The sequence below is a fragment of the Perognathus longimembris genome, chromosome 10 (genome assembly GCF_023159225.1).
Source record: "Perognathus longimembris pacificus isolate PPM17 chromosome 10, ASM2315922v1, whole genome shotgun sequence".
NCBI lineage: Eukaryota > Metazoa > Chordata > Mammalia > Rodentia > Heteromyidae > Perognathus > Perognathus longimembris.
In genome coordinates this window covers 13,183,914-13,211,282 of record NC_063170.1, presented here as the reverse complement: position 1 = coordinate 13,211,282, position 27,369 = coordinate 13,183,914, and the positions used below count along the sequence as shown (strand labels likewise).

The 27,369-nt window shown below is 46.7% G+C and overlaps 3 protein-coding genes across 3 annotated transcripts; 2 read left to right on the top strand and 1 right to left on the bottom strand.

The window, feature by feature from the left end:
- Phaf1 (phagosome assembly factor 1) lies at window positions 1-23,760 on the top strand. The gene is made up of 17 exons (XM_048355370.1): window positions 1-85; window positions 198-318; window positions 5,773-5,855; window positions 10,513-10,596; window positions 14,418-14,461; window positions 15,576-15,655; window positions 15,923-16,017; window positions 17,226-17,323; window positions 17,414-17,526; window positions 18,299-18,432; window positions 18,515-18,598; window positions 19,887-19,969; window positions 20,505-20,548; window positions 21,035-21,078; window positions 21,198-21,256; window positions 21,636-21,708; window positions 22,327-23,760. Exons 2-17 carry the CDS (start codon window positions 255-257, stop codon window positions 22,411-22,413), a joined length of 1,269 nt encoding a protein of 422 aa, XP_048211327.1. The 5' UTR covers window positions 1-85; window positions 198-254; the 3' UTR covers window positions 22,414-23,760.
- LOC125358314 (NADH dehydrogenase [ubiquinone] 1 beta subcomplex subunit 8, mitochondrial-like) lies at window positions 7,014-7,683 on the top strand. Its single transcript, XM_048355374.1, has one exon. It carries the CDS (start codon window positions 7,023-7,025, stop codon window positions 7,581-7,583), a length of 561 nt encoding a protein of 186 aa, XP_048211331.1. The 5' UTR covers window positions 7,014-7,022; the 3' UTR covers window positions 7,584-7,683.
- Window positions 23,715-27,358, bottom strand: B3gnt9 (UDP-GlcNAc:betaGal beta-1,3-N-acetylglucosaminyltransferase 9). Its single transcript, XM_048355371.1, has one exon. The coding sequence runs from the start codon at window positions 25,690-25,692 to the stop codon at window positions 24,514-24,516; it is 1,179 nt and encodes a 392-aa protein (XP_048211328.1). The 5' UTR covers window positions 25,693-27,358; the 3' UTR covers window positions 23,715-24,513.
- Window positions 27,359-27,369: the final 11 nt, after the last annotated feature.

The window sequence follows — 27,369 nt, the reverse complement described above, 5'->3', positions numbered from 1 at the left end:
TTTGCAGCAGTTATTCCCTTCGTCGCCGTCGCTGCCGCCGCCGCCGCTGCCGCCAGCGTCCCCTTTGCCGTCGCGGCTGCCGCAGGTGAGATGGGGTGTAGGGCCGAGCCAGTGCCGCCGTCTCCCCCGGGTGGGTGGAGAGCGGGGCCACCCCAGGCTGGCCACGACAGCCGTCAGCCGCTGAGTTGTCTCCTCAGGTCCGGTCCCGTCTGCGGTGCCGCAGGGAGGCCGCCAGGGCCCCGCGAGCCGAACCAATGCTGGACCTGGAAGTGGTGCCTGAACGCTCTCTGGGGAACGAGCAATGGGAATTCACGCTGGGTGAGTGTGGGGTCCTCCGTCAGCACCCCAGGCACTGGTCCTCACTTCTCCGGGCGCCCTTCCGCCCCTGGTCTCCACCTCGGAGGTTCGGCTTCTAGGGCTGGCGTTTACGTCCTCTGGGCTGTTTTGGCTCCAGGCATTAGGTAACAGCTCCAATCTGCCGGAGGCGCCTGGGTAACCCCTTCTAGGGGCAAGACGACTCTGCCTTGGGCCTCCGTGGGGTCCCTCCTGGGGCGGTGCCACTGCCCACTTGTGTTGGCTGTAGTAGCTGGCGTGCCTAGGCGGCACACTTTCTGGTTCTCCATACTCTTCTGAAAGAAGGTAATGTCACTTGTAACCCTCCCTGTGTTCTGGAAGTCGGTACTGTTGTTCCCTTTTTACAGAGTAATAGCTAAGAAGTAGTAGACTTCCTTAAACAACCCTGCTGGGATGCCAGCTCTTATCTTTCTTTGCTTTTTTAAGAGGTAGGTACGAGGGGCTGGGAATATGGCATAGTGGTAAAAGTGCTCACTTCATATACATGAAGCCCTGGGTTCGATTCCTCAGCACCACATACATTGAAAAAGCCGGAAGTGGCACTGTGGCTCAAGTGGTAGAGTGCTAGCCTTGAGCAAAAAGAAGCCGGAGACAGTGCTCAGGCCCTGAGTTCAAGCCCCAGGACTGGCAAAAAAAAAAAAAAAAAAAAGGAGGTGGGTACGAGGGCTCTCTTTTTTGGGAGGGAAACTTTAGCTCGAATTCCGTAATCAGATGATGGAGATCTGGTCTAAGGAATTGAGTTCCTTTGTGTTAAAAGAACTTCTGAGCTGATGTAGTGGTGAGTGCCTGTAATCCCAGCAGTTTAGACAGAAGGATCACTAGTTTGAGATAGCCTGGGCTTAACCTAAAGAGACCCTGTCGCAAAACAGCACAGAGGAGAGCAGGTGGCTCAAACTTGTAATCCTAACTACTCAAGAGGTTGAGATATTGGATTGTGGCTGGAAGCCAAGTTGATCTGGAAAGTCCCAGAGACTTCAATTACTACCAAAAAGCTGGAAGTTGGGATGTGGCTCAAGTGGTAGAACTTGACCTTTGAGTGAAAAAATTAAGGGACAGGGCCCACACCCTGAGTTGGAGCCCCAGTGCCCCCATCCCCCCAAAAAAGGAATTATATATTTTCTTATCTTTGAAATGTAGTCTTATGTGGTTGTGTAACTCTAAACATAGACCTCAGATGTGAGAGTAAAAGGTTGTTTGGTAGGTATTAGGGGAAAGTAACATGCTTTGTAGAAAATACAGTATGGTTGGTTTTTTTGGGGAGGGGGGGAGTTTATTCCTTAGCCTAGTTTTCTCTCACCACCCTCTTTATCATTGCTTTTACTGGACCCAGGATGTTTGTGTACTTTGTAACCTGTGTGTTTACTTTGATATTCAGTGCTGAGAAAAGGAAGTGGGGAAACTGGTGTGGCTGCAGCTTGTTTGTATGAGCCTGGACTTTTGTCACTAGTGTGGGCTACTGGACTGGATCAGCTACTCCACTGGATTGTGGCTTGGCCTTGAATGTAGAAGACTTAATGTCTATAGTGAAAGAACGTTGAAAAAACTCAGCCGTACAGATTACTGATACAACCAGGCTGGTCCTCAGTGGCCTATGTGTTGTAGAAGCTAGTTTTATTGGAAGATCTTAATCACCTTTTCTAATACCCTAGACCATGCCTGCAGGAATCCACTTAGACTTACCTGATAAGAAGTGCTCCAACTATTTTGTGAAGCACAGAGAACTTGGTTGATTATCAGGCTAATGGCTGTTTGGCTTCAGATTGATTTCTTTCCTCCTCTCAGTTTGATTGTCTGCTCACACTGAGGGCTCCCAGGTATGGGTAAGAAACACTGCCACAGCTTCAAACTGTGCTTGATGGTGTAACTAGATTACAGATTTCTTTCTGGTCTGAATGAAGGGATTAGGATAGCAGTTTGATGAGGATTTCTAGAAAATGGAGTGGGCAAACAAGATTTCCTCTGGCAACTGCTTAAACATTGTAACCCAAAGTCCTGACTGCCAGATGTACAGTTAATAGCAACCAGAAATAGATATTTCATTATGTTGCGTCCAAAGCTGAGCTTTGCAATGCAAACTTGAAATAATGCCCTTCTAGCTTTTTTGGGGGGGCGGGAGGGGGAGCTGGTGGTTTTGTTTGTTTAAGACAAGTTCTAGTAATACAGCCCAGGCTGATCTTAAACTTGAAGTCCTCCAGACTCCTGGTAAAATGGGGGCTTCATTGTGCAATTTCTTTTTTTTTTGTTTTGGCCAGTCCTGGGCCTTGGACTCTGGGCCTGAGCACTGTCCCTGGCTTCCTTTTGCTCAAGGCTAGCACTCTGCCACTTGAGCCACAGCGCCACTTCTGGCCGTTTTCTGTACATGTGGTGCTGGGGAATCGAACCCAGGGCCTCATGTATACGAGGCAAGCTCTCTTGCCACTAGGCCATATCCCCAGCCCCATTGTGCAATTTCTATACATGTATATGGTTAGGAAACTGAGTCATAAGGATATTAGAATAAAGAGCAGAAAGCAAAGTTAACCGACCAGATCAACTTTAATGGAAAGTTGAAGAGGGATGCCGTGTGACCTGAGGAGAGTGGGAGACACGAGGGTGCTGGGGGCAGGGGTGGAGGGACTTAAGTAGGGTCATGGGTGAGGGGCAGGGTCACAGGTAGCTCTAGGGTTCAAAGAGTTTCTTGAGTTTATAGTGCAGTTCTGGCTCCTGGAACCTATAGTTTGAGCACTTCCCCTGCTCCATTTTTTTTTGGGGGGGGGGTTTCTGGCACCTATGGCTGGAGGGTGGAGTGGGGGGGAACCAGGCTTTCACTTTTAGATTAATCATGAGGTGAATTTCCAGGAAGATCCTAAGGGGAAGGGTAGTCCATGGGCCAAGCCTTGGGAGCCATATTGAGTCATGGGAACAAAGCAGATTCCTGTCATATACAACACAACTCACTTTCCTACCATTCCTTTACCTGGCTCTCCTCCCACCCAATTCCTTTTTTGAAATTAGTATTTAGAAAGGCTGGGATGTGATTCAGTTAAGAAGTTGTGAGGCCTTGAGTTCAAACCACCATAAACCAAAAGAAAAAGAAGACTACTGCCAAAAGAAGAGTCACTGGAGAAAATAGCTGTCTCGGAGATTGAGATTGCATTATTCCACAGACTCAGTCTGTTAAAGACAGTGTTTACCTTTGTGGGCTTGGCTCAGACAATAGATTTTGAATTTTTAAAAAGTTTTATTTTCTTATTAGCTGAAGCTACTTGTAAGGAAGATTCAAAGAAATATAGTTTATTTTATTAGAAATGTAGTAAGATACATAGAGTACTATAGAAAGGGGAGAATGAACTTGAGCTGATCTGGGGGGGCTAGGGAAAGGTAGATGTTGTACTCAGGGAATGTATAACTAGTCTGGAGTTCTAGTATGATGTATGGGCAAAAGGGAAAAAAAAAGCCTGGTACTGGTGGCTCATAGCTATAATACTAGCTGTTCAGAAGGCTGAGGCCTGATCATGGTTCAAAGCCAGCCCTTTTAACTTAAAAAAAACAAACTGATCAGTGTCGACTGGGAATGTGGCCTAGTGATAGAGGGCTTGCCTAGCATACACAAAGCCCTGGATTCGATTCCTAAGCACCACATACGCTATGGCTCAAGTGGTAGAGTGCTAAAAGAAGCAGGGACAGTAATCAGGCCCTTGAGTCCAAGCTCCAGGGACACAACACAACAGATCAGTGTTTCCTTCAAATCAGAATGGAACTAGATTATTTGAATGTAGATGGGCCACCAGGCTTTTTTTCCCTTCCCTGTACATCTCATCCCTTACTTTGGAGGTTTGTTCAGCTAATACATGAACTTCCTTGCTGTCCTAGAGTAATGGTTTTCTTCCCCTTTTCTTGTCACCCACCCTACAATCCTTTCCACTTGCACTTGTGGGGAAAGTTTTCTGTCAACGTGGGTTGCTTTAAAGATATGGCCTAGTGGCTAGGATCTTGTTGATTATTCTTCTAAGACAATATCAGTTGGTATCAGTTTGCTTTGGAGCTAGAGAAGATTTTTGAAATGTAAGGTCTTATCTTAAATGGTTTGTTCCTAAATGTATTAAGACACACCTAAGATAGTTCAATAAAATAGCTGCAGGTTTCAGTGTGTCTTGAGTTTACTTCTGTGTACTGTTTACCATATAATGACTTTTGATAGCCACTTTATGTAAATATATCCTACCCTCTAGCCAATTATGATCAAGTTGTGAGCCTGAGCTTGGCCAATTCAAGCAGAGGGGCAGGGTCTACTGCTTTAAGGATTAAAAGGGAACAGATTGCCTGCTCTAAGTGCTTGCTTCCTAGATTTTCAGCTGATATTCTATAGAGGTAAACTGCTTTGTGGAGTTCCTTTTGAGATTGTTTTCTTATTTCTGTGCAACATTCCAAAATCCCAAGCCATTTCTACCACATTGAGTAAGTATCTATTGCCACTAGGTAGGTAGTCAGCTGGGAGCTGGGGATTCAGAGAGTAGTGAATAACACACACTGACTGAGTCCATGTTTAGGTTGTCTAGGGCCTGTTGATGTCCTCTTGTTTAATATACAGTGGGCTCTGAAAACAAATTTGTATGATCTCAGAGTCCCTGGAATGTTTGAGAGGTCATTGGGATTTGGATTGCTTAAAATGGAGGCATAGCCAGATGACAGGTGGCTCACACCTGTAATCTTAGCTACTCAGGAGGCTGAGATCTGAGGGTTACAGGCAGGAAAGTTCCTGAGATTATTATCTCCACTTAACCACCAAAAAGCTGGAGATGGAGCTGCAACTCATGTGGTAGAGCACTAGCCTTGAGCACAAAAGTTCAGGTATAGTGCCCAGTCCCTGAGTTCTAGCCCAGGACAGGCGGGGGGGCAGGGGGGGGGCGGCGGTGCACACACACAGCATATGTAAACCTGCTTAAAATGAGCCATGTGTTCTATAAACTAAGAGATATTTATGAGTTTTTAAATAAGAATCTGATAAAATCATTTGTAAAATGAATTGACTCTAATACATGTGTGACTTTGAATTTACAAATGTACTAATGACTTCTGTAATAGAAGACAGAATGAAAGAGAAGGGACCTGCCCTAGGACTTAGGAAGAGTGAGCAATAGAATCTTGGTCTCCAAAGTCACAGAGTTAGTGATTTTCTCATCCTGGTCTTTGGTTCATGCTTAACTGCCTTTGCTTGATTTGGTGCTTTTGGTTTGTTTGTTTTTTGTCTTTGCTGCCTTGGCTAGCTTCAAAGCATGATACTCAGATCTCAGCCTCTTTAGTAGCTAGGGTTACAGGCATGAACCACTGGGACCTGGCTGTTTATTGACTTTTTGTTTACTCATATATCTGTAGACATTTATGTATAAGTAAATAGATAGCTCAAGTAACCACCCTGGTGTCCTTACTTTATTTCAGGAATGCCTCTGGCTCAGGCAGTAGCTATTCTTCAGAAGCACTGCCGCATCATCAAAAATGTCCAGGTTCTCTACAGTGAGCAGGTGAGTGGTGGCTGATTTGTTTACTGAATGGCATCCCTTGTCAGTGAGTCACCTCCAGAGGAAGATGACTGGCAGGGATTGCTGTGTTCCAGTGGGAGAATCTTCAGCACTAGTCAGTTGTCAAGTTTATCTCCTCAATTCTGAAACTTGGTTTTAATCATCAAATGCTGCCAGCTATTAGAAGAGCATTGCAAACTCAACATATTTATGTCTGTGCTTAACTGCTTGCTGGCCCTTAAGGATGAGGACTTTTCAGTGGGAGGGCACCTAGGGCTATCTCTGGTTTGCTAGGTGCTTACCATCCACTTCCACTTTAAAACCATCTTGGGCTGGGATTATGGCCAAGTGGTAGAGTGCTTGCCTCGTAGACATGAAGCCCTGGGTTTGATTCCTCAGCACCACATATGTATAGAAAAAGCCAGAAGTGGCGCTGTGGCTAAAGTGGTAGAGTGCTAGCCTTGAGCAAAAAGAAGCCAGGGACCATGCTCAGGCCCTGAGTTCAAGCCCCAGGACTGGCACAAAACAAAACAAAACAAAAAATATAAAACCATCTTTTCTGCTTTGTTGGTTGGCTTGTGTTCAAAAGTGCCACCATAAAGACCTCTATCTGGCAGAACCTACCTTGATTGAAAGGGAGCAGATATAGCTCACCTCCCTTTTACTACTGTCAAAGAGCAATCTCTCCAGTGAGCTCTGAAGCCTGTACTGCTTCTGTGAGTTAGACCACTTACTACTATGTAGACCACTTGCTACTATGTAGAGCAGCCCTTTTTGTGCCCTGTGTATTGCACAACTCAGAGAATTATTTTGAGCCCACACTGCTTCAAAGGATGTTCCTAGGGGCCTTTCTGAGTTTGGTTTGTTTTATTTCAAATCCTAAAGCAAATGACCTGTGTGTATGTGCATATGCTTGTGTTGGGCCTGGGCACTGTCCCTGAGCTTTTGTGCTCAAGACTAGCACTGCCTTTTGAGCCACAGCTCTACACTTCTGGCTTTTGATAGTTTATTGGTAGTAAAAGTCTCACTAACTTTCCTGCTTGGGATGACTTCAAAAACCGCGATCCTCAGCTCTTTGGTCCTGAGTTGCTAGGATTACTGGTGTGAGCCACCAGTGCCTGGCGACATCTTATTTTTGACATGAAGAGTGTTTTCGAGGAGAAGGTGAAGATGGCGGCGGCGAGGGCAGGGGCCCTGGGGGTCCAATGGCTGCAAAGGACCGCCCGGAGTGTGGTGCCGCTAGGAGCACGGACAGCCTTCCACATGACGAAAGACATGTTGCCGGGGCCCTATCCAAAGACCCCCAAGGAACGCGCCGCCGCCGCCAAGAAGTATAACATGCGTGTGGAAGACTACGAGCCGTACCCGGATGATGGCATGGGGTATGGTGACTATCCGAAGCTCCCTGATCGCTCACAGCATGAGAGGGATCCATGGTATGAATGGGACCACATGGACCTGAGGACGAACTGGGGTGAACCGCTGCACTGGGACCTAGACATGTATAACAGGAACCGAGTGGACACGTCCCCTACATCTGTTTCTTGGGATAGCATGTGTAAGCAGCTCTTTGGCTTCGTGGCTTTCATGGTTTTCATGTTCTGGGTTGGAGACTTGTTTCCCAGCTATCAGCCTGTGGGGCCGAAGCAGTATCCTTATAATAATCTGTACCTGGAACGAGGCGGTGATCCCACCAAAGAACCTGAACCAGTGGTTCACTATGACATCTGAGGAGGCTTCGTGGGCTTTTGTGCCCTCAAACTAGGATTCCCTCATTCCTAGAGATTTAACCTTAATGAAATCCCTATTAAAACTCAAAAAAAAAAAAAAAAAAAAGAGTGTTTTCGATTTTGGATAAGTAAGGATTCTGTGAGGCTTCCCTCTCAGCCTCCTGAGTAGCTAGAATTACCGTCATGAGCCACTGATGCCTGGCCAGAGAAGTTTTAAGAGCCACTATGTTTATCAAGGTTCTTCCACTACCTCTGTTGTTCTCCTCAACCCCAAAACTCAGAAGGGGCAAAAGTAGAAATGTGACTCCTTACAGCAAAAGACCTAGAATAGCCAAAGCAATTCTAGGCAAAAAAAGCAGTGCAGGAGGTATCACAATACCAGACTTCAAGCTCTACTACAGGGCCATCATAACAAAAACAGCCTGGTATTGGTATAAAAACAGACCTGAAGACCAATGGATTAGAATTGAAGATCCAGAAATAAAACCGCACTCTTACAGTCAGCTGATATTCGACAAAGGAGCTAAAGACATACAATGGAATAAACATAGCCTCTTTAACTACTGGTGCTGGGAGAACTGGGCAGCTATATGCAGAAAACTCAAAAGTAGACCCAAGCCTATCACCATGCACCAAGATCAACTCAAAATGGATCAAGGACCTCAATATCAGACCTGAATCCTTGAAACTACTGAAGGACAGAGTAGGAAAGATGCTAGAACTTATAGGCACAGGAAGGAACTTCCTGAATATAGTCCCAGGGGCACAACAAATAGGGGAGAGACTCGACAAATGGGACTACTACAAATTAAAAAGTTTCTGCACAGCTAAGGACATAGCCACCAAAACAGAAAGACAGCCAACCATATGGGAAAGGATCTTTACCAGCACAGCAACAGACAAAGGCCTAATATCTGTCATCTACAGAGAACTCAAGAAAGTAAGCCCCTCCAAGCCCAATAAACCAATTAGGAAATGGGCAAAGGAGCTAAAGAGAGACTTCACAAGAGAAGAAATAAAAATGGCAAAGAAACATATGAGGAAATGTTCAACATCCCTGGTAGTAAAGGAAATGAGATACCACCTCACTCCGGTTAGAATGGCCTATACTCTGAACTCAGGCAACAACAAATGCTGGAGGGGGTGCGGGGAAAGAGGAACCCTTCTCCATTGTTGGTGGGAGTGCAAATTAATACAACCACTTTGGAGAACAGTATGGAGGTTTCTCAAAAAGCTCAATATAGACCTATCCTATGACCCAGCCATACCACTCCTAGGCATCTATCCTAAACAGCAAGTCCCAGGATATCAAAAAGACATTTGTATTTCCATGTTTATCACAGCACAATTCACAATAGCCAAAATATGGAAACAACACAGATGCCCCTCCACAGATGAATGGATCCAAAAAATATGGTACCTTTACACAATGGAATACTACATAGCGATTAGGAATGGTGAAATATTGTTATTCGCAGGGAAATGGTCAGAACTCGAACAAATAATGTTGAGCGAGACAAGCCTAGAACACAGAAAACAAAGCGGCATGATCTCCCTGATACATGACTGTTAAGAAAGGGAGACGGAGAGACAGTAGAGACCAGGTCTTTGAAACCAAAAACTGCTTGTTAAATGGTATTTCCCACAGGATTGGGGGAGCGACCCAACAGTATGTAACTAAAACCAAACAACTACTCAACATATAAAGGTAAAAAATAGACCTCTCGGGGGAATACAATAGCTCAAAAGCTATGTATGTACGTTCATATAAGACTACTGTCGACATATTGTCTAATATCGACATTACATTTAAAGCCCTAGGTGAATTTTCTTGGGCTTGGCCATGTGGCTACTGTATATGTTCTTGATACATTGTATATTGTATATATGTCTACCTGACCTAGAGAAGGGAAAGAAAAACAGGGTGTAAGATATCACAAGAAATGTACACACTGCCCTACTATGTAACTGTACCCTTTTTGCACAACACCTTGTCAAAAAAATTTGTGTTCAATTAATAAATAAATTAAATTAAAAAAAAAAAGAAATGTGACTCCTTAGGTCTTAGACTTGGGCTTATCAGAAAGAAGTAAGGATTGAGGGAGGGAAGAAAGGATTAAGAATGGCATTTTACATGTAATCAGACCACTACCTAGAAATTGGACTGAAACATTGAAGGAAAGGAACAACTTTTTTATGGATAGTACAGGGAGCCTGGGTATGGACATGGTTCCAGCTGACAAGTGTAATAAGCAGTACCTGCTGAGTTTGGATCCTGGTCCTTTCACATGACATGGATTCCTGACAGACTGTTCTATAACTTTGTTTCATTTTGTTTTTGTGCTGGTCCTAGGGCTTGAACTCAGGGCCTGGGCACTGTCTCTGAGCTTTTGTGGTTAGGGCTAGCACTATACCAGTTGAGCCATGGTGTTTCAGAAGTTAACTAGAGATAAGAGTCACAGGGTTTTGTCTGTTTGGGTCAGCTTTGAACCACAATCTTCAGATCTTAGCCACTGAGTAGAATTACAGGTGTGAGCCATGGTTGCCTGCCTGTTCTGTAGTTTTGATAACAAATTTATAACCACAGATGTGGACCTTGGAACTTAAAGGAACCTCAGAAGAAAGAGACCTATAAACTCATATAATTTTGTCCCTGTCTCCCAAGTATTTTGTATTCAGGTCTAGAAAGGAGAGACTCCTTCAAGAGACTCTTTCATCCAGTGTTACAAAGCACAAGCTACAAACTATAAGGAAGAGACACTGCATTCATGCAACAGTTTAGCGGGGAGCTTCCAAACCTTATTAGTTGGGGGAAAGAGGGACTGCCTGCTCTTAGGTCTCACTGAGTATTGCGTTTTTATTATAAGGCTTTCAGTTTGTGCTGGTGAATAAATCAGTTGTTCAGAATGTGTTTTATTTTTGTTTTGTAGTCTCCTCTAAGCCATGACCTCATCCTTAACCTGACTCAGGACGGGATCAAACTACTGTTTGATGCTTTCAATCAGAGACTTAAGGTAACTATATAAATTACAAGTATAGTCTCATATCTGGCTAATCCAGTCTTTCTGGAGCTGATTAGTATGTATTATTATAAGATGTTTTGTTTTTTCTTCTTTTTTTAAATAAAACCTGACACATTTATTTTTCCTTTTATTGTATTTGTAAATATTATTCCTTCTTTAGATGACACTATGCAAAAAGAAATGTACTTATTACCTGACATATGTAAAGATAACCCTGCCATATATCACCTCTAAAACAACAATAATGTAAATTTAAAAAAAAACAGGGGTGGGGGGGTGAGACAGCAGCTACTGATAAAAATAGGATTTGATTTTGGTTTGATTTACTTAATTCTTATGTCAAACAAAGTGACTTGGAAGATAGAAAATAGAAACTGTTCTGGATGCAGGGCTTGGGGTTAGTACTACCAGATAGGAGTTGATACTGTAACCCCATTGTGAAAATGTAGGCAAACAACTTGCTGGTATTTAGGATGTCTTAATTAGCATCAAGTGCCATTTGCTAGCATCTATGTATTTAACACACTCTACTGCCAAGTTCCTGGGCCTCGCAGGTTAGTCATGTGATACCAGACTCATGCTTCAGAGTCATAAGGTTAAATGTGGGCTCCATTCATTGCATACCAGATTCATTTTCCTGGTCAAATTGTGAAAAAAAGACTTAGACACTTCCCAGTTCTTGTCATTCTATCACAAGTGATTTGTTAAGGAGAGAAAGCAGTACATGGAAAGGATCCTTTTTGAGAAAATAATCCATGTGAGGGATTATTGGCCAGCCTTAGAATGTCTAAGCCTTCAACAAACAAAGCTCCTGCCTAAAAGTGGAGACACTTTGCTAGCTTGAGGCCCTGACCTCAGTGAAATGGCGTAGCAATTTGGAATGGTATACTGCCATATCCAAGCATTCTGAAGGGAGACCCTGGCTGTCATCTGAATCACAAGTATTCCCCTGTTCTCCTTGCATGGCCCCTCCCAGCCATCGTTTTTCATACTTTGAAGCTTTGTATTGCCCTTAAATAGCTTCATACTCAACAGATTTGGCTGACATACAATGAGCATCTAACTTGTATATGCCAATGAGTCAGACTTCTGGGGACTTAACTTTGCCAGCGAACAGCTTACACAGATTTGGAAAAAAAGGTTCTTTGAAGCACTCTGAGGGCCCAGCAGAGGGAGCAGTTCTTTCCAACAGTCAAGACAAAATAGCTGCCTAATATTCAAGAGGTTTCCAACGTGGTTCATTGTTAATGATCTCTAAATAAACTTAGGGACAGTCTCTGGCCAGAAACTACTTTGAACTACTTTGGAGTACAAATGTCCCAATTTCTTTCTTTCTTTTTTTTTTTTTTTTTGGCCAGCCCTGGTGCTTGAACTCAGGGCCTGGGTACTATTCCTGAGCTTCTTTTGCTCAGAGGTAGCACTCTACCACTTAAACCGCAGCACACCAGTCTGGCTTTTCTGTTTATGTGATACTGAGGAATCTAACTTAGGAATTCATGCGTGCTAGGCAAGCCCTCTACCAGTAATCCACATTCCCGGCCCCCAAATGTCCCAGTTTCTATGGCAATGCCAGATGCTCCTACATAGAGTATTCTACAATCCCTTCCTCATTTGGGCCCAGAGTGGTATGACAGATACTGAACCAGCTCTGCTCTACCTCCACATTGAAGGCCAGACCTTCCAGCTGGAGCATGGTAGATAGTTATGCTCAAGGTAGCTGGCGTTCTGTTGTACAACCTTGACAACCAAGCATGGAGTACTTCATAGTGCATACTATAGCACCATTAATGATGAAGTGTTTAGTACTTTTTCCTTTTTGTCTCTGCTGAGTTCTTGGCATTTCTTCTGAGTCAAAATCCATTAAGAAGCAAACTTCACAGGGGTCCTGAAGTTATTCAAGTTTAACCAGAGCCCTTTTGTTAGAGGATCTGTCCTCTCAGACTTATCGGAAGTTAATATATTACAACTTGTTTCCTAGCAGATAAACTTCCTTTTTCATCTTTCTATTTGTAAATAAAATAAGCATCAAAATAAAGTAAGTTGCTCTGAGTTGTTAGTTTTTTGTTTGTTTGTTTTGCCAGTCCTGGGCCTTGAACTCAGGGCCTGAGCACTGTCCCTGGCTTCTTTTTGCTCAAGGCTAGCACTCTACCACTTGAGCCACAGCGCCACTTCTGGCTTTTTTTAATATATGTGGTGCTGAGGAGTCGAACCCAGGGCTTCATGTCTATGAGGCAAGCACTCTACCACTAGGCCATATTCCCAGCCCCTGAGTTGTTTTTATAATAATATGAATTGAAAGAATGAGGACTCAGTATCTACATAGTCTCAACAAGCTGCATGAATTTATTTCTCTGGAAAGGTGATAATCCTGTGATAGATATCCCAGAATGACTTAAGAGGACTACATAGCTAGGCACTGGTAGCTCACACCTGTAATCCTAGCTACTCAGAGGCTGAGATCTGGGGATTGTTGTTCAAAGCCAGCCCAGGCAGGAAAGTCCATGAGACATTTTTCTTTTTTGTTGGTTGTGGTGCTTGAACTCAGGGCCTGGACACTGTCCCTGAACTCCTTTTCTCGAGACAGTGCTCTACCACTTTAAGCCACAATGCCATTTCCAATTTTCTTGTGGTTATTGGAAATAAGAGTCTTATGGTATCCTTGTGCGGGTGGCTCACACCTGCAATCCTAGCTACTTAGGAGGCTGAGATTTGAGGATTGTGGTTCAAAGTCAGCATGGGCAGGAAAGTCTGAGACTCTTATCCCCAGCTAATCACCTGAAAACCAGAAATGGCGCCATGGTTCAAAGTGGCAGATTTCTGTCCTTGAGCAGAAGAGCTCAGGAACAGTACTAAGACCCCAAATTCAAGCCCCACAACCAACCAAAAAAAATTAAAAATAGATTATATATAGGTATCTTGAATCTTCACCCATGTCATTCATGAACATCATTTGAGTACCCCTTGGAAAAAGGAAGGTTACAATTTGTGGTTTTCCCTCCATATTTTGAAATTGGGGTCTCACTATCTTACCCAGGCTAGTCTTGAAGTCATGAGCTCAAGTGATTCTCCTACACCAGCATCCCAATTCCAGGTAACTAGGAGTATAGGTATACATTCCTATGCCTGCCTTTCCCCTTCCTCACCCCTTTTCAAAATGAGAGCAGAGGAAAATGTACAATGCTTCTGGAGGTTTGTTTGTTTTTTACTTAATATAAGTTGCACTAGAATGGTTTTATATTGTGCCGTTTCCCCACATAAGTACAGTGTATCTTGATCTACTTTATCCCTTCTGTTAACTCTCCCCAGCCTACTCTCTCTTAAAATAATTCAGCAGGTCTCATTGTTCTATTTTCTGACATGCACATAAACTATATGCACCATATTCCTCCTTTCTTAGCATTTTTGTTACTCCTTTCTGCTCCTGATGCCTACCCTTCCATCCAAGTTTGTCTTACTTTCCTGACTTTTTTCTTTAATGAATATTAAATTGCACCAAGGAGTTTCATACTTGTATAACGCATGTCTCTCACTATATAGTCCAGGCTGGTCTTGAACTCGTGATCCTTCTGCTTCTGCCTCCCAAGTACTGGGATTACAGCCAGAACCTACCATGCCTGGCTTGAATTTTTTAGGTTTTCTTTTGTTTGTGTTTGTAGGATGCTGATAATAGAAGCACACATGCAGATTAAGCATGCACTCTACAGCTGAGCTATGCCCTCAGCCCTGTAAATGTATTTTTAATCTTTTTTCAGCTTTGTCTTTGTATCAAATTGAGAGAATTAACAACTTTAAACATATGTGTTTTTTTTTAGGTGATTGAAGTATATGACTTGACTAAAGTAAAGTTAAAATATTGGTAAGTCCCCCCTCCCATTATTGTACAGAGAGGCTTAATCTACTACCTTCATTAAATCATATAAAGGATTTTAATAGCAGCAACCCAGGGATTACAGCCTAGTACCATGATTTCCTGAGAGAACCTCCTAGTTTGCTGTTATGGGGCGGTGGGGGGGGAGGTTAGCTCACTAAGAGCATTCTCTGTGAGCTTGGCATGATGATATACACCTGGACCTGTAAACACAGCACCTGGGAGGCTGAAACAAATAGGAGGATCACAAGTTTGAGGCCAGCCAGGTATGCTTCATGTATATGTCATTAATATGACAGTCTCCTGAGTCACAGCTGCTCACTTCTTTTCGGGTTTTCATGAACAGGATAGAATAGCCAGATAGTTCTGACTTGAAAGTCAGTGCTAAAGAGAATGTCCAACAGACTACCATATTAGCACTGGAATCTTTTTAGATTGAAAATTGAGATGACGTGTAGAATCCATGGGTACTTGAGCCCACTTTGGCAAGACGTTATGCTAGCACATAGAATACTTCTTTCAGTAAGTCTTCTACTCTTCCTGGGATAGGCTCAGACAACATGTATTACTTGACAAATCAGTGGGTGATAGCCCTAGTTCTAGTTATATTTTTAACTGCCTGTGCTGGCCCTGAAGCTTGAACTCAGGGCCTGGGTGCTATCCCTGGGGTTCATCTTACTCAAGGTTAGTGTTCTGCCACTTGAACCACAGCTCTATTTCCAGCTCTTTTGGTGGTTAATTGGAGATGATAGTCTCACAGGACTTTCTTACCTGGGCGAACTTTGATCCTCGGATCTCAGTCTCCTGAGTAGCTAAGATTATAGGCATGAGCCACCAGTCCAACTCTAGTTATCTATTAGGCTAGATCTTACCTCAGGATCTGGCTTTTTTTTCTCAAGATTCAGCAGTGTCTTAAGAAGCCCTAGAGAATTGGCTCTGTATATCAGCTTCACGGGAATTTACCTTCATACTTCTTTAATTTTCTCACACTTCAGAGTTCTTTAACGTTGGGTGTGGTGTCACAGCCCTGTGATGCCATCACTCAGAAGGCTAAGGCAAGAGGATTCCAAGTTCATAAATTTTGAAAATCTTTGTCTTTCAGTGGAGTGCATTTTAACTCTCAGGCCATAGCTCCCACCATTGAGCAAATTGATCAGTCTTTTGGAGCAACCCATCCTGGAGGTGAGTCAACTTCATCTGCTTCCTTTGGTCATCAGTGACAACCCACGGTGATACACCTGGCAGGTGGATCCATCCTGCCCAGCTTGAGAATTGTGGGATTGGTCCTTGGGTATGAAAGAAATCTCCTCCCCTTTGTTTTCATTCTAGTAATAAGCCAGTTCAAAAACAAAGCATGAGGGAGGTATTGCTATTCATAACTCCCTGCCAAGCTAGTTTATGCTAGTGATTTCAAATGCCAGTCAACCGTGTCATTTTTTTCTCCCACAGTATACAACTCTGCTGAGCAGCTCTTCCATCTCAACTTCAGAGGACTATCTTTCTCATTTCAGCTAGACTCATGGACTGAAGCTCCCAAGTATGAGGTTAGCCCTTCTGTCCCCTGGCGGTAGTTACACCGTGCCCATGTGATGTGGGGCAGTAGTCAGTGCCTCGGTGGGATAGGGACTGGACAGGCAACCCTGTCTTTGAAATCTTTAAGGACTCAGTGATAGAATTGACAGAACAGAATCCAGGCCAATATTCCCAGGAAAATGATACTTCACACTGATCTGGGCACTGAGGCTGACTTTTCAGATACAAATTAGCCATGTCTCACTTTAAAGCACCTCAACATTTTTGTTTTCTCAGTGACCAATTGTTTGGAGGGACTATTCTCTGTATATTCAGTTACCTAGGTTTTGGGGTATTTTTTTGTTTGTTTGTTTTCTATGGTACTAAGGATTGAACTGAGAGCCTTATACCTGCTAACCAGATATTCTACCCCTTGAGTTACTCTTCCAGCCCCTTTTTACATTGTGTTTTTGTTTTGTTTTGTTTTTGCCAGTCCTGGTGCTTAGACTCAGGGCCTGAGCACTGTCCCTGGCTTCTTTTTGCTCAAGGCTAACACTCTGCCATTTGAGCCACAGCACCACTTCTGGCTGTTGTCTGTATATGTGGTGCTGGGGAATTGAACCCAGGGCTTCATGTATACGAGGCAAGCACTCTTGCCACTAGGCCATATCCCCAGCCCCTGCATTGGTTATTTCTGAGGTAGGGTCTCAATTTTTATGTCCAGGCTGCCCTGGGCTAGAATCCTCCTACTTAGGTTTTCCCATGTTACTGGGTATGACAGGTACATGCCACTGTGCCCAGCCATTGTGATTCACCCTGAAGCTAGGATAATACGTATACACTAACTAAAATGCCCAGCTGTTAGTTGAGATGGAGTCGCGAAATTTCTTTTTTGCCTGGACTGGCTTTGAACTGTGGTTCCTCCCAATCTCTGCCTCCCAAGTTCCTGTTGTTTTAAAGATGAACTTGGAATCCAAGTGTGGCAGTACACACCAATAATCCCAGCTCTCAGGAGGCTGAGTCAGGAGAATCAAGAATTTGAGGACAGCCTGGGCCACATAGCAAGACCCTGTCTCAAAAACAAAAACAAAACAGATGAACTTGCTTCTCCAGGGTGAGTTGATTGATCCGAAACCAGATTTGGCCATGTGCTTTGAAGACCGTGAGTGCCAGGGAGGGCCTGTGCCAGAGTCACATGACCTGCAGTGCTCTTTGTAAAACTTTTGTCCTATATTTTCAGCCCAACTTTGCCCATGGTCTAGCTTCTCTCCAAATACCCCATGGAGCAACTGTAAAAAGAATGTATATCTACAGTGGGAATAGCCTACAGGATACCAAGTAAGTAGGCTTAGGGGATATCGTCTTGCTGAGGGCACGGGCTTCCTGAGAAGGAGGACCAAGCATCTCCTCATCTGTGCCTGTTCCCAGGGCTCCTGTGATGCCCCTGAGCTGTTTCCTGGGCAACGTATATGCTGAGAGTGTAGATGTTCTTCGAGATCGAACAGGACCATCAGGTTTACGGCTTCGCCTACTTGCTGCAGGTCTGTTACTGACTTTGAGATTGATAAATTCCCTGTTACATTCAAGGAGAAACATTCTAAAATCCTATTGTGCTTAGAGATGTTCTTAGTCCATTCAGGCTGTAGCAACAAAACTATATAAACTAGGTGGCTTATAAGTGACAAATATATTTCTCATAACTCTGAAGGTTAAGAACTCAAAAGGTCAAGGCACTAGCAGCTTTGGTTTCCAGTGCAGGGCCACTTCCTGAGTCTTAGACATGTTTCCTTCTGTCTTATGTTGGAAGGGGCTCACTAGCTCTTTTCGATCACTTTTTTTTCTATTAGCATACAGTAATTGTATAAAGGGGTCTTAATTGTGCTATTTCTATGTGCATGCAATGTATCCTAATCAAACTGACCCCTCTGTCATTCTCCTTTGTCCTTCTTAAAAAACTTTCAGCAGGTTTCATTATTCTGTTTTCATAAACAAACTACTTTGACCATATTCATCCTCATTCACCATCTGATACTTAGAAGTCATTTAACAAATGAGTTCTCCAGAGTTCCTTATCACTTTGGGAGGATTAAATGCTCCCCGGTACATGGTACATAGTTGTCTTTTATTAGAGTGTTAACCTTGTTGACCTGGTATTTCCATTTGTATATAATCTTGTATACAAACTGAAGGCAGTTTGGTCTGATAATGTATCCTGTAGCCAGTGCCTTCTTTGAAGCCCTCAGGGCCTTGGGCTTCGTTCGCATGTCTCCATTCCTGACCTGAACCTGAGGAGCCTTTCCTTGTGGACTGCAGGCTGTGGACCTGGCCTATTAGCAGATGCGAAGATGCGGGTATTTGAACGCTCGGTGTATTTTGGTGATTCCTGTCAAGATGTTCTAAGCATGCTTGGTTCTCCACACAAGGTCTTCTATAAATCAGAAGACAAGGTAGGGAAAATGTGTGTGTAGAATGAATAGGTGGTCTTTTTTTAAATGAATAGCATCTTTATTGTTATTTTTTTCCCAACAGATGAAAATTCATTCTCCCTCTCCTCATAAACAAGTCCCATCTAAGTGCAATGACTACTTTTTTAATTACTTCACTCTTGGAGTGGTAAGTTGTGGTACCTTAGAGAAACATTTCATTTCTGTTGGCAAGAGTAGTGCACCTTTGCATACCTCTGTGTACATAGGGGGACTTCATTAGGAGGACCTTGCCCCGGCTCGAGTAGCCTAGTGTTGTTTTGTAGACCCTTTTCTCAGAAATACTGAGAAACATCAGGTTTCCTGGTTTATCTTCTTTTCTGAGAGAAACGTGCCAGATAGATGGATGCTGAACTGTCTTTATACAATGCATTTGTTTCCTCTTCTGGAGTCAAAACAGGGAGAAGGAAAGGACTCAGACTGTGGGAGTATACTTTTGTAACTTTAGATTGCGGGGTATACTTTTGTAACTTTAGATTGCTATCCCAGAGGTAAGACCTTAGGAACTTAAAGCACTGGGTGGAGCTGGTGGCTGCCATCCATGCTGTTATTCCAGCTGGTGGTCGATTGCATGTATGAGAAATAGTTGTATGAACTGTGCCTGGAGGAAATATCTCAGGGCTGACCTGGCCTGGACCTTTGGGCTTCTAAATGACCTCTAAGCCTTTTACGGTCTGAGGTGCTGAAGCAGCAGAGATTGAATTGCAAAGAGACTGGCTATGTGGGAAAGACCGTAACTAAGGCAGGAGTCATGGAGGAGCCACTGTGGATCATAAACTGTTGCAGGTAGGATGGTGGTAAGGGGGAGTACTGCTGCTGCTACTAAAGTTCAAGGAACAGTAGTGATAGGCAGCAAGGAAGAGGGTAACAAAGGACAGCTTTAGTAGACACTTACTTGGTGGTTACTGCTACAGGGTAGGACACAGGCAACCCTGAGATCCCAGTCATGAACACCTGGCAGAAGCTTGGAAAGGTGAATGAGAGCAGGTGGCATCAAGTCCAACTGTGGGTCCTGGTAAAGTGAGGTGGATCTTCAGATCTAGGGGATTGCTGAATTCTATAAAGGGTGTAATGGAAGCCAGAAGGGTCTAATTGGTCATGGCATTCAGAATACTCAGGTGACTTGAGCTGTTCAAGAGTCAAGGATTCCCTGGTTCTTGGTAGCCGTTGAGTTAAAATCTGCACTCCATTAGATTTTTTAAATGTTTAGTTAGGTGCTGTTACAGGAAAGATCTCCTTTACATGTTTTAGTTCCCAAGTAACTGTAGTTGAGGCCTCTTGACTGTTATTTAAGAGAAAACTGATGGCAGCTGCACCCATCGCCATGGTGGAGCCTCCAAGTTAGGCATGCTCTTGGAAAGACCTCTGCCCTGCTTCAGCCTTGTTGACTCCCTGATGTCACCCTGCTTTCTATCCAGGATATCCTCTTTGATGCGAATACACACAAAGTAAAGAAGTTTGTCCTGCATACCAATTACCCTGGGCATTATAATTTTAACATGTGAGTAAACCCATTTCTACATGAGACGGGAGCGTTGAGCTAAAAACCACCAGGAAAAATTTGAGGCTTTGGGTGCTCACCAGTTCATTTCTGCCTAAGAGGGCTTTATTTTGTGTGATTATTCTTGTTTAGCAGTGTTGGAGATGGGCAAGTGCTCTGCCTTACAGCCTCTCCTTGAGTTCGTAACTATCTCATGAGAACTGAATGAATGCCTTCGGTGTTCTATGTATGAACTGAATGTGTGAATGCCTTCTGCGTTCTTGCTACTATGTCCAATACTTTCTATCTCTGTAAAATGAGCAGAGAGAGATAAGATCAGAAATCTTGAAGGGAATAGGTTCTTTAGCCCTCAGAATCCTTTGGTTTGACTTTATTGCCTAAATTAGGCCTTCCTTAGTGAGTTCTGAGGCCAGGGCCTAAAGCCAAGGCTTTGGGAAGGTATGTTAGGTTCTGGTTTTTCTGGGCTACAGAGTAGAGATGTAGGTCAGGCATCCCAGAAGCCCAGCCTTTACCCTCTCATCTGCCTTCTCTCTAGCTATCACCGCTGTGAGTTCAAGATCCCATTAGCCATAAAGAAAGGTGAGTCGGCTATTCCCTTAGATTAAGGAAGAAAATTTCGACTCACTTGTCCTCTGAGAAGGGGGAGGAAGCCAAGCAGAGAGGGTGGTGGTTAGTTGGTGGAGCCTTTGTCCATAACCTCAGCTCCTCTGGGATGGTGCCCCTTGTTCCGAGAGCTTCTTTGTTGCCTGTCTAGTGTCCTGGAGGCCCTCATGGCCTTATCCTGTGACTCGGATTGTTATGACTGGAAGGGAAAGTTTCCTATCTACAGATGATCACTCAGTGCCCTCAACCCATACTTGGTGACCACTGCTGGTTGGTGTAGCTCACACTTACACTGGCCTCTCTTTGCCCTTTCATCCTCTTCAGTTTTGGAGCTCCAAACAGCTTCTTTTGTGTGTCTGCTCCACCCTAGCATAGAAGGTGGCTGGGTGCAGATTCTGCCTGTGGCTAGGGCCATGGGTAGGGTGAGCCAGCAACTAGCCTGCCCATTCTGTTCTTTTTCAGAAAACGAAGATGGTCAGACAGAAACATGCACCACCTACAGTAAGGTGAGAGCTCCTATTTTCCACCTGAAAATGAGGGGGCATAAGCCTGATAACAATGTGGGGCTGGCCATTGGTCACAGGTGACCCTACTAACCCTGCTGCCCCTTTTATCTCTCCTACAGTGGGACAATATTCAGGAGCTCCTGGGCCACCCTGTGGAGAAGCCTGTTGTTCTACATAGGTGAGTAGAAGCTTGCTATCTCTGACTACCCTGCTTCTTGAAACCCAGAAGCCCGCCGGTGGGTATTACTACCCTACCCAGCCTGGAACAGATGCCTCTTGGTGTAGCTCCCTTCTGCCTGCCCTCGGGCTAGATGTGGGGGCCTTCTTACCCCTAGTTGGTTAGAACAGGAAGCTGATCTTGACAAGTCAAGGATTCTTTAGGATACTAAGTTGATCGAGGTCATCCCAATTCTTAAAGCCTTGAGGACCTACATGGGAACAGTCATACACTCTTCCATCAGAAAGCACTAATCAGTGGCCCACATCCCAACAGGGACCGGATGCTCTTCTGGCATTGCCTCTGTCTTCCCTGCTAATTCTGACTTCTCTGGCCTCAGGTCCTCTTCTCCAAACAACACCAACCCGTTTGGCTCCACATTCTGCTTTGGTCTCCAGAGGATGATCTTTGAGGTAAGTTTAGTAAGTTAGGGGTTGGTAGTCATGGCAGGGCAGGCAAACAATAGAGTGAAATTGAGGAGGGCCTAACTCATTCTAGGCAGGTAAATCCTTCTGCAGCCTACCTGGGTTACTAGCAAGGATTCTGCAGTGTTACTGGGAAATTACAGGGTCATAGAAGCTGAAGTCTATATCCAGAAAGATGAAAAGTAATAGAGATCCCATATATGTCTATCTTAAAATAGGCATAGCAGGAAAGGGGACCCTCAGAGTAATGGGGAGGCCCCTTGAGTGTTACGACTAAACTGTGGGGGAGTGGCTTTGGAGGCCCCGCTGACTTGAGAGAAGAATGAGTAGCATCTATTTTCTGTTTAGATGCCACACTTTCAGCAGGCTCTTAGCATTTGCAGAAGGGCTGGATAATGGGTGTGGTAACTGCATTTCCTATGAGGAACAGGCAGGTCCTCCGGTAAAGGGGGTACCTACAGCATGAACTGGGGAAGGTTGAGGGGTCAGAAAATTCAGGTAGGTAGGTTCTATGCATGACCTCCATACTTCCCCCTGGAACCCCATACACAGATCTTGCATCCCTTCTATCCCTCCTCTTAACCCACTGTTGTCTTCTCACACCAGGTCATGCAGAACAACCACATTGCCTCAGTGACTCTTTATGGCCCCTCTAGGCCTGGTGCCCATCTGAGAACAGCAGAGCTCCCCTAGAGACATCTCCCATGCCCCTCTGCCTGTGGAACTGTGCATTGCATCTAGCTCAGTGGGTCTCTGTGCCACCCTGTGGCTTTTCTTGGACTCGTTGCCAGTGTTGAAGGTGTGGGATGTTCCCAGGGTAGGTCTCAGGCTGAACGCTTTTCCACGGGATAGTCAGCCCAGACATTCTTCTATCCACTCTAAGCCTGCTGCTGCTGGCAGGAAACACGACTGCGAAGAAAAGCACAAACTTTGACCCTTGATACCTGGACATAAGGGTTCTCGACATGTTGAGGCAGGATGCATCAACTCTTGGCTGAGGACATAAGTACTCCAGATGAAGACAAGGGCCTGCCTTGGGCCCCGCATTGCCACGTGCCCTGTAAGGCAAGCAGGTTGTGTGTCCATAGTGGTTGCCGCGTTTGCACTACATCCACTTGAGTTACTTGATAAGCTGGCTGTGGCCAAGGGGGCCCACCTAAGTGTCCCTGTTCCTTTCGTGCACGTGCTCCCTGCCAGGCCCAGGAAGCACCCTGTTTAAATATGAAACAGCTTTCTACCATCCAGGTATGTGCCCAGGCCTGGTTCCCACTGCTCTTGGAGTCAGCTTTTAAGGTTACCTGTGCCTCTGCTTGGCCCACCCTGGCTGGCAGGACTGCATGTTTCCATCCTGTTTGCCTCTTTTATTTAATGCCAAAGTTTTAGCCAAAGACATCTTCCTCCTTTTGTCATGTTCAGCATTCTGTTCTGCACTGTGGGCCAGTCCCTTGCCCCAACCCTGGGCACTGACCCTTGGCCAGGCCGTTCATAGCCCAAGGCCTCTAGGAGCTCAAGGAAGGCGGGCTATTTGATTTCTTCTAGATGGATATTGCTAAAGGAAAATAGCATATATGTGCTTTAAAAATATTAATCCTTTTGAAAAGAATTGAGAAGAGAAATGTATATTTATCCCATTTTTAATATTTTGGTCTAGCAACTTGTGATACATAGATGACAATTTTTGTGAGTTTTTCAAATGTGTATACAGATTTTTGTAAATATGACTTTTGTAATTAACTCATGTACAGCCTCATCCTGTATAGTTCATGAATGTGCAGGGGGCCTGCCCCACGTGCCAGTATGGTTCCTGGACCTACCCAGGCTTCTGCGGCACACCCATGACTTTGTGACTGACTAGTGTCTTCCCATTGGACTATGGTCTGGCCAGAGGTCCTGCATATCCCACTGTTGGGGTAGCCAGGACTGTGCCCATCTTCAGAATGGGGAACCTTCCTCATTCCCTGCCTATATCCCTTTTCCAATAAAGCACCTATGCCCTCAGCAATGGCCCACCGTGTGCTGCTGCTGAGATGTTTGTACTAAGATCAGTGTGAAGTACTGGTTTTTGAAGGAGGGATGGTTGAGGAGCATGAATTTGTAGTGGAGGAATCTTAGAAGGGCTCCCCAATTCCTCTAAAATGATTGCGACAGCTATCAGGATATTGGCATAATTGTATGGGTGCTATAGGAGGTAGGCAGACCTTAGGTAGGATGATGATAGTTCTCCCTGTACTTGGCTCCATCCTAGTGTTCCAGGCAGACTGGGGCACAGGAGAGGTTGGCTCTAGAAAAGTAAAGTGGACAGGACAAAGGTGGCCCTAGGCCAATTTGGATGAGCAGATAGGAAGCAAAATGTCTACTTTTGAATAGTCCTAGCTCACTGCCTGCCACGATAGTCCACAAGGCCTGAGGTCTGGCCTTGATATTTCCATTTGTTTATACTGACCCAAGGGTTCTAATCACACCTACACACCACCATGGTACTGATATTTGCTACTAGGAGGCCTAACATACTTCTCTGGGGCCTGTGGGACAAAACATGGTTTTCCACCACCTGGGCTCTGACTATGTCAGTGGGTCACTCTTCTACTGGCTTCAGACCTGCAGTTGATAGTGGGAGCCAGCAGGAGCCAAGCTCCATCTCCATTCTCTGGGATCCTTCTGAAGCAGACACCCGATGGGCTGGGGGAGCGGGGGAAGGCGGGACCACACACACCCCATAATCAAACAGTATTGGAAACCTCTCTAAGCTGCCCTCTGGCTCCATCTTGAGGCGGAGTGAGGAAAAACTTGACACTAAGAGCTCCATTGAAAGGAGACGGCAGCCACGGGCTGGGGACGTGCACAGACTGGCCCGTGTGGTCGGTGCAGCAGGTGCCACATAAGCCAGATGTCAGAGGCGGAGAGCCCGTGCACGACCACCAGTTCGCGGTAGAAGCAGGGGTCAAAGGTGCGCAAGTGCGGCGCAGCTGAAGGCTGGGAGATGCCAAAGGTCCGGAAAGCCGGGTGAGGCTCAGGTGTGAGCCGCAGGCGCTGCAGACACATGCCTAGAAAGACATCATCGATGGGAAAGAGCTCCACCTGCGCGCAGGCAGCGGCCAGGCGGCGCAGCGTGGCCCTGGAGAGCACGAAGCCCCCTCCGCCCGCGTAGGCGGGATAGGCGGGCAGGCCGTACACGGCCTCGGGGATGTAGTACTTGCTGGCCCTCGCTCGGATTGGCCGCGCCTGCACGATCACGTCGCCCGCCAGCAGGTCCCGGGCGGGATCCCGCGGCGCCAGGAACTGCAGCAGGTTCCCCAAGTGCACGAACACATCGGCGTCGCCCTTGAAGATGAAGCGCGCGTCGGGGCAGAAGGCCGAGGCCCAGTTCAGAAAGTGGATCTCCTTGAGCGTCAGGTTGAAGAAGGTGTCGTCGAAAGCCCAGAGCAAGATGTCTCGGTAGACCAGGCTCTCGGCTCTCAGCAGGGCGCGCCAGTGCGTCGGCGTGCCCGCGTCCCCCCGCTCGCCGCCTGCGCCCCTGGGCACGCCCAGCAGAAACACGCGGCGCACCAGCGCCCCCTGCACGCGGCCCTCGGCACCCCACGTCTGGCGCACCGCCTGGCGCCGCTCGAAGTCGGCGGCCACCGACTTGACGGCGACGAGCAGATCCGGCTGGCGGCCGCGGCACTTGCGCGGCTGGTTGATGAGCAGCGGGAAGCGCCGCTGGTCCTTGGCCCGCAGGTAGCGGCCGAAGTCAAAAGGGCCGGTGGGCGTGGGGGGCACGGGCGTGTCCCCTTCGTAGGCCGGCGGGGCTACGTCGGGGGCCTGGAACCTGCGAGGCCCCGGGGTGGGCCTCGGGGCCGCCGGCCCCGGCGCTGGCGACCGGCTGGTGGTCGGGGCCGCCCCGTCGCGCTGCGAGTAGAGCAGGAGGCCCAGGCTGGCCCCGAGGAGCAGCGTCACGGACGCGTCCCGGCGGAGGCGCAGCCTCGTCCTCATGTCCGCTAGGCCTGCGCCCGCGCTCCCTCGCCGGGGTCGCCGAGGGGGCCCCCGCGGCGGTGGCGGGGGTCCCGCCCTCCCCAAAGGAGGAGACCGGAGGCCACGCCCCGGCCTCGGGCCAGCCTAGCGGCGGTCCATCCCCTGCGGGCAGCCTCCGCGCCGGGGTCCTAACGCACTGCCTGGGCCACAGCCGGACGCCTCGGTCACCCCTGGCGGCCGACTCCGAGCCCCTCGGCTGGGGCCTAGGCTGGTGGCCCGCAGCCGCCGAGACCGGAGCCTCGGCTCGGCCCCCGGCCCCCGCGCTGCAGCCGAATCCCGCTCCGCTTTCCCTTCCCCGTCCCGGGCTTCTGTCCTAGGGATCCCGACACTCACGCTCGATCCCAGATCCGAGGAGTAGCACCCCGATGTCGGGGCCGCGGGCTCGGTGCAGGGTCCCAAGGGCAGCCACGGGCGGGGCCTGGGCCAAATGCAGAGTTGGCAAGAAGAGGGGGGGCAGTGCCACGTGACCTTCCAGCTGTGGGCGCCAGGACATCTGGAGCCGAGCTCCGCCCAGGCGCTAGGGGTGCCTGAAGCACCTCCATCTCCAAGTGGGGACTAATCCCTGGGAAGATTGCTCGCCGGCCCTTTCTCCCGGGAAAGCCTGCTCGTGGCGCTAGCGGAAGCTTTCGGCTTGCCTTCCTGTGGCTTGGAAAGTGCCAGGTGACTCCTACCCCTTCTGTGGAGTAGATGGGACTGGGTTTCCAGAAGCCTCGGGCTGAGCGGCCAGGTGTCGATCTAGCCATTATTGTGGCCTACCCTTCCTTCTTCAGAGTCTCTCCTCAGCAAGCCGGGTCCCACCAGGCAGTGCCCCCCCCCACACACACACACGGCTACCTCCTTTACTCCTGGCTCTGCCATGTCTGCCATCCAGTAAAAACAGACACAAAAACAAGATAGCTCGTCCAACCCTGCCAGCAGCTCTCCTAGCCACAGATGGGAATGCCACTCCCGAGTCCACGGACTCGTCCAGGGTCTCCCAAGCAGAAAGTATTGGCCCGGGTGTTTGGTAAGGCAGGATTCTTCTGGGATAGAGGACATGGGACCAAATCTGTGTTCGCTTCTCGGGAAAGGCATGTCTTTTCTCCCCAGGTCTAGTCCTAGTTTTGAGACCCCTGGTCTTCCGTATTGCCTTCTGCAGGAAGTAAAGATCATCGTGCCTATGTCACTGCAAGCTGCAGTAGGCTGGCCAGGGAAGCCCCTAGAAAAAGCCAGTGAGCCAAAGTGTGACCTGGGTAGGGAGCAGGTGGCTCCCATCTGTCATCCTAGTTTCCCCAGAAACCAAGATCCAGAAAATTGCAGTTAGGAGGCCAGTCTAGGTTTTAAAAAAGGTAACCCCATTTCAACAGAAAAAAGCTGGGTGTGATCCACAGCAAATGGCATGCCTGCAGAACATTCTGAGGAGAAAGTTTGAGACCTCTGGGTGTATTAAGTTCAGGAAAAGGGTCAGAACTAAAAGTTCATGAATGGACAGGTGGGTGAGGGTGGGGATGGACCAAGAAATGGTACAATCCAAGGAGGAAAATCAGCCACTATTATATAACCGGATGTTAGCCAGTCAGTCCTGATTGGGGAGCACCCATTGCATTAAGAAGGTTCGGCCCAGTGCTAAGCCGCAGAGTGGGAAGTGAGATGAAGGGA

Coding starts and splice junctions, on each gene's coding strand:
- Phaf1 (XM_048355370.1), top strand. CDS start 255: ATGCTGGACCTGGAAGTGGTGCCTGAACGCTCTCTGGGGAACGAGCAA. Junction 17,324..17,413: donor AATAGCCTACAGGATACCAA/GTAAGTAGGCTT, acceptor GCCTGTTCCCAG/GGCTCCTGTGATGCCCCTGA. Junction 18,599..19,886: donor ATTACTTCACTCTTGGAGTG/GTAAGTTGTGGT, acceptor CTTTCTATCCAG/GATATCCTCTTTGATGCGAA.
- LOC125358314 (XM_048355374.1), top strand. CDS start 7,023: ATGGCGGCGGCGAGGGCAGGGGCCCTGGGGGTCCAATGGCTGCAAAGG.
- B3gnt9 (XM_048355371.1), bottom strand. CDS start 25,692: ATGAGGACGAGGCTGCGCCTCCGCCGGGACGCGTCCGTGACGCTGCTC.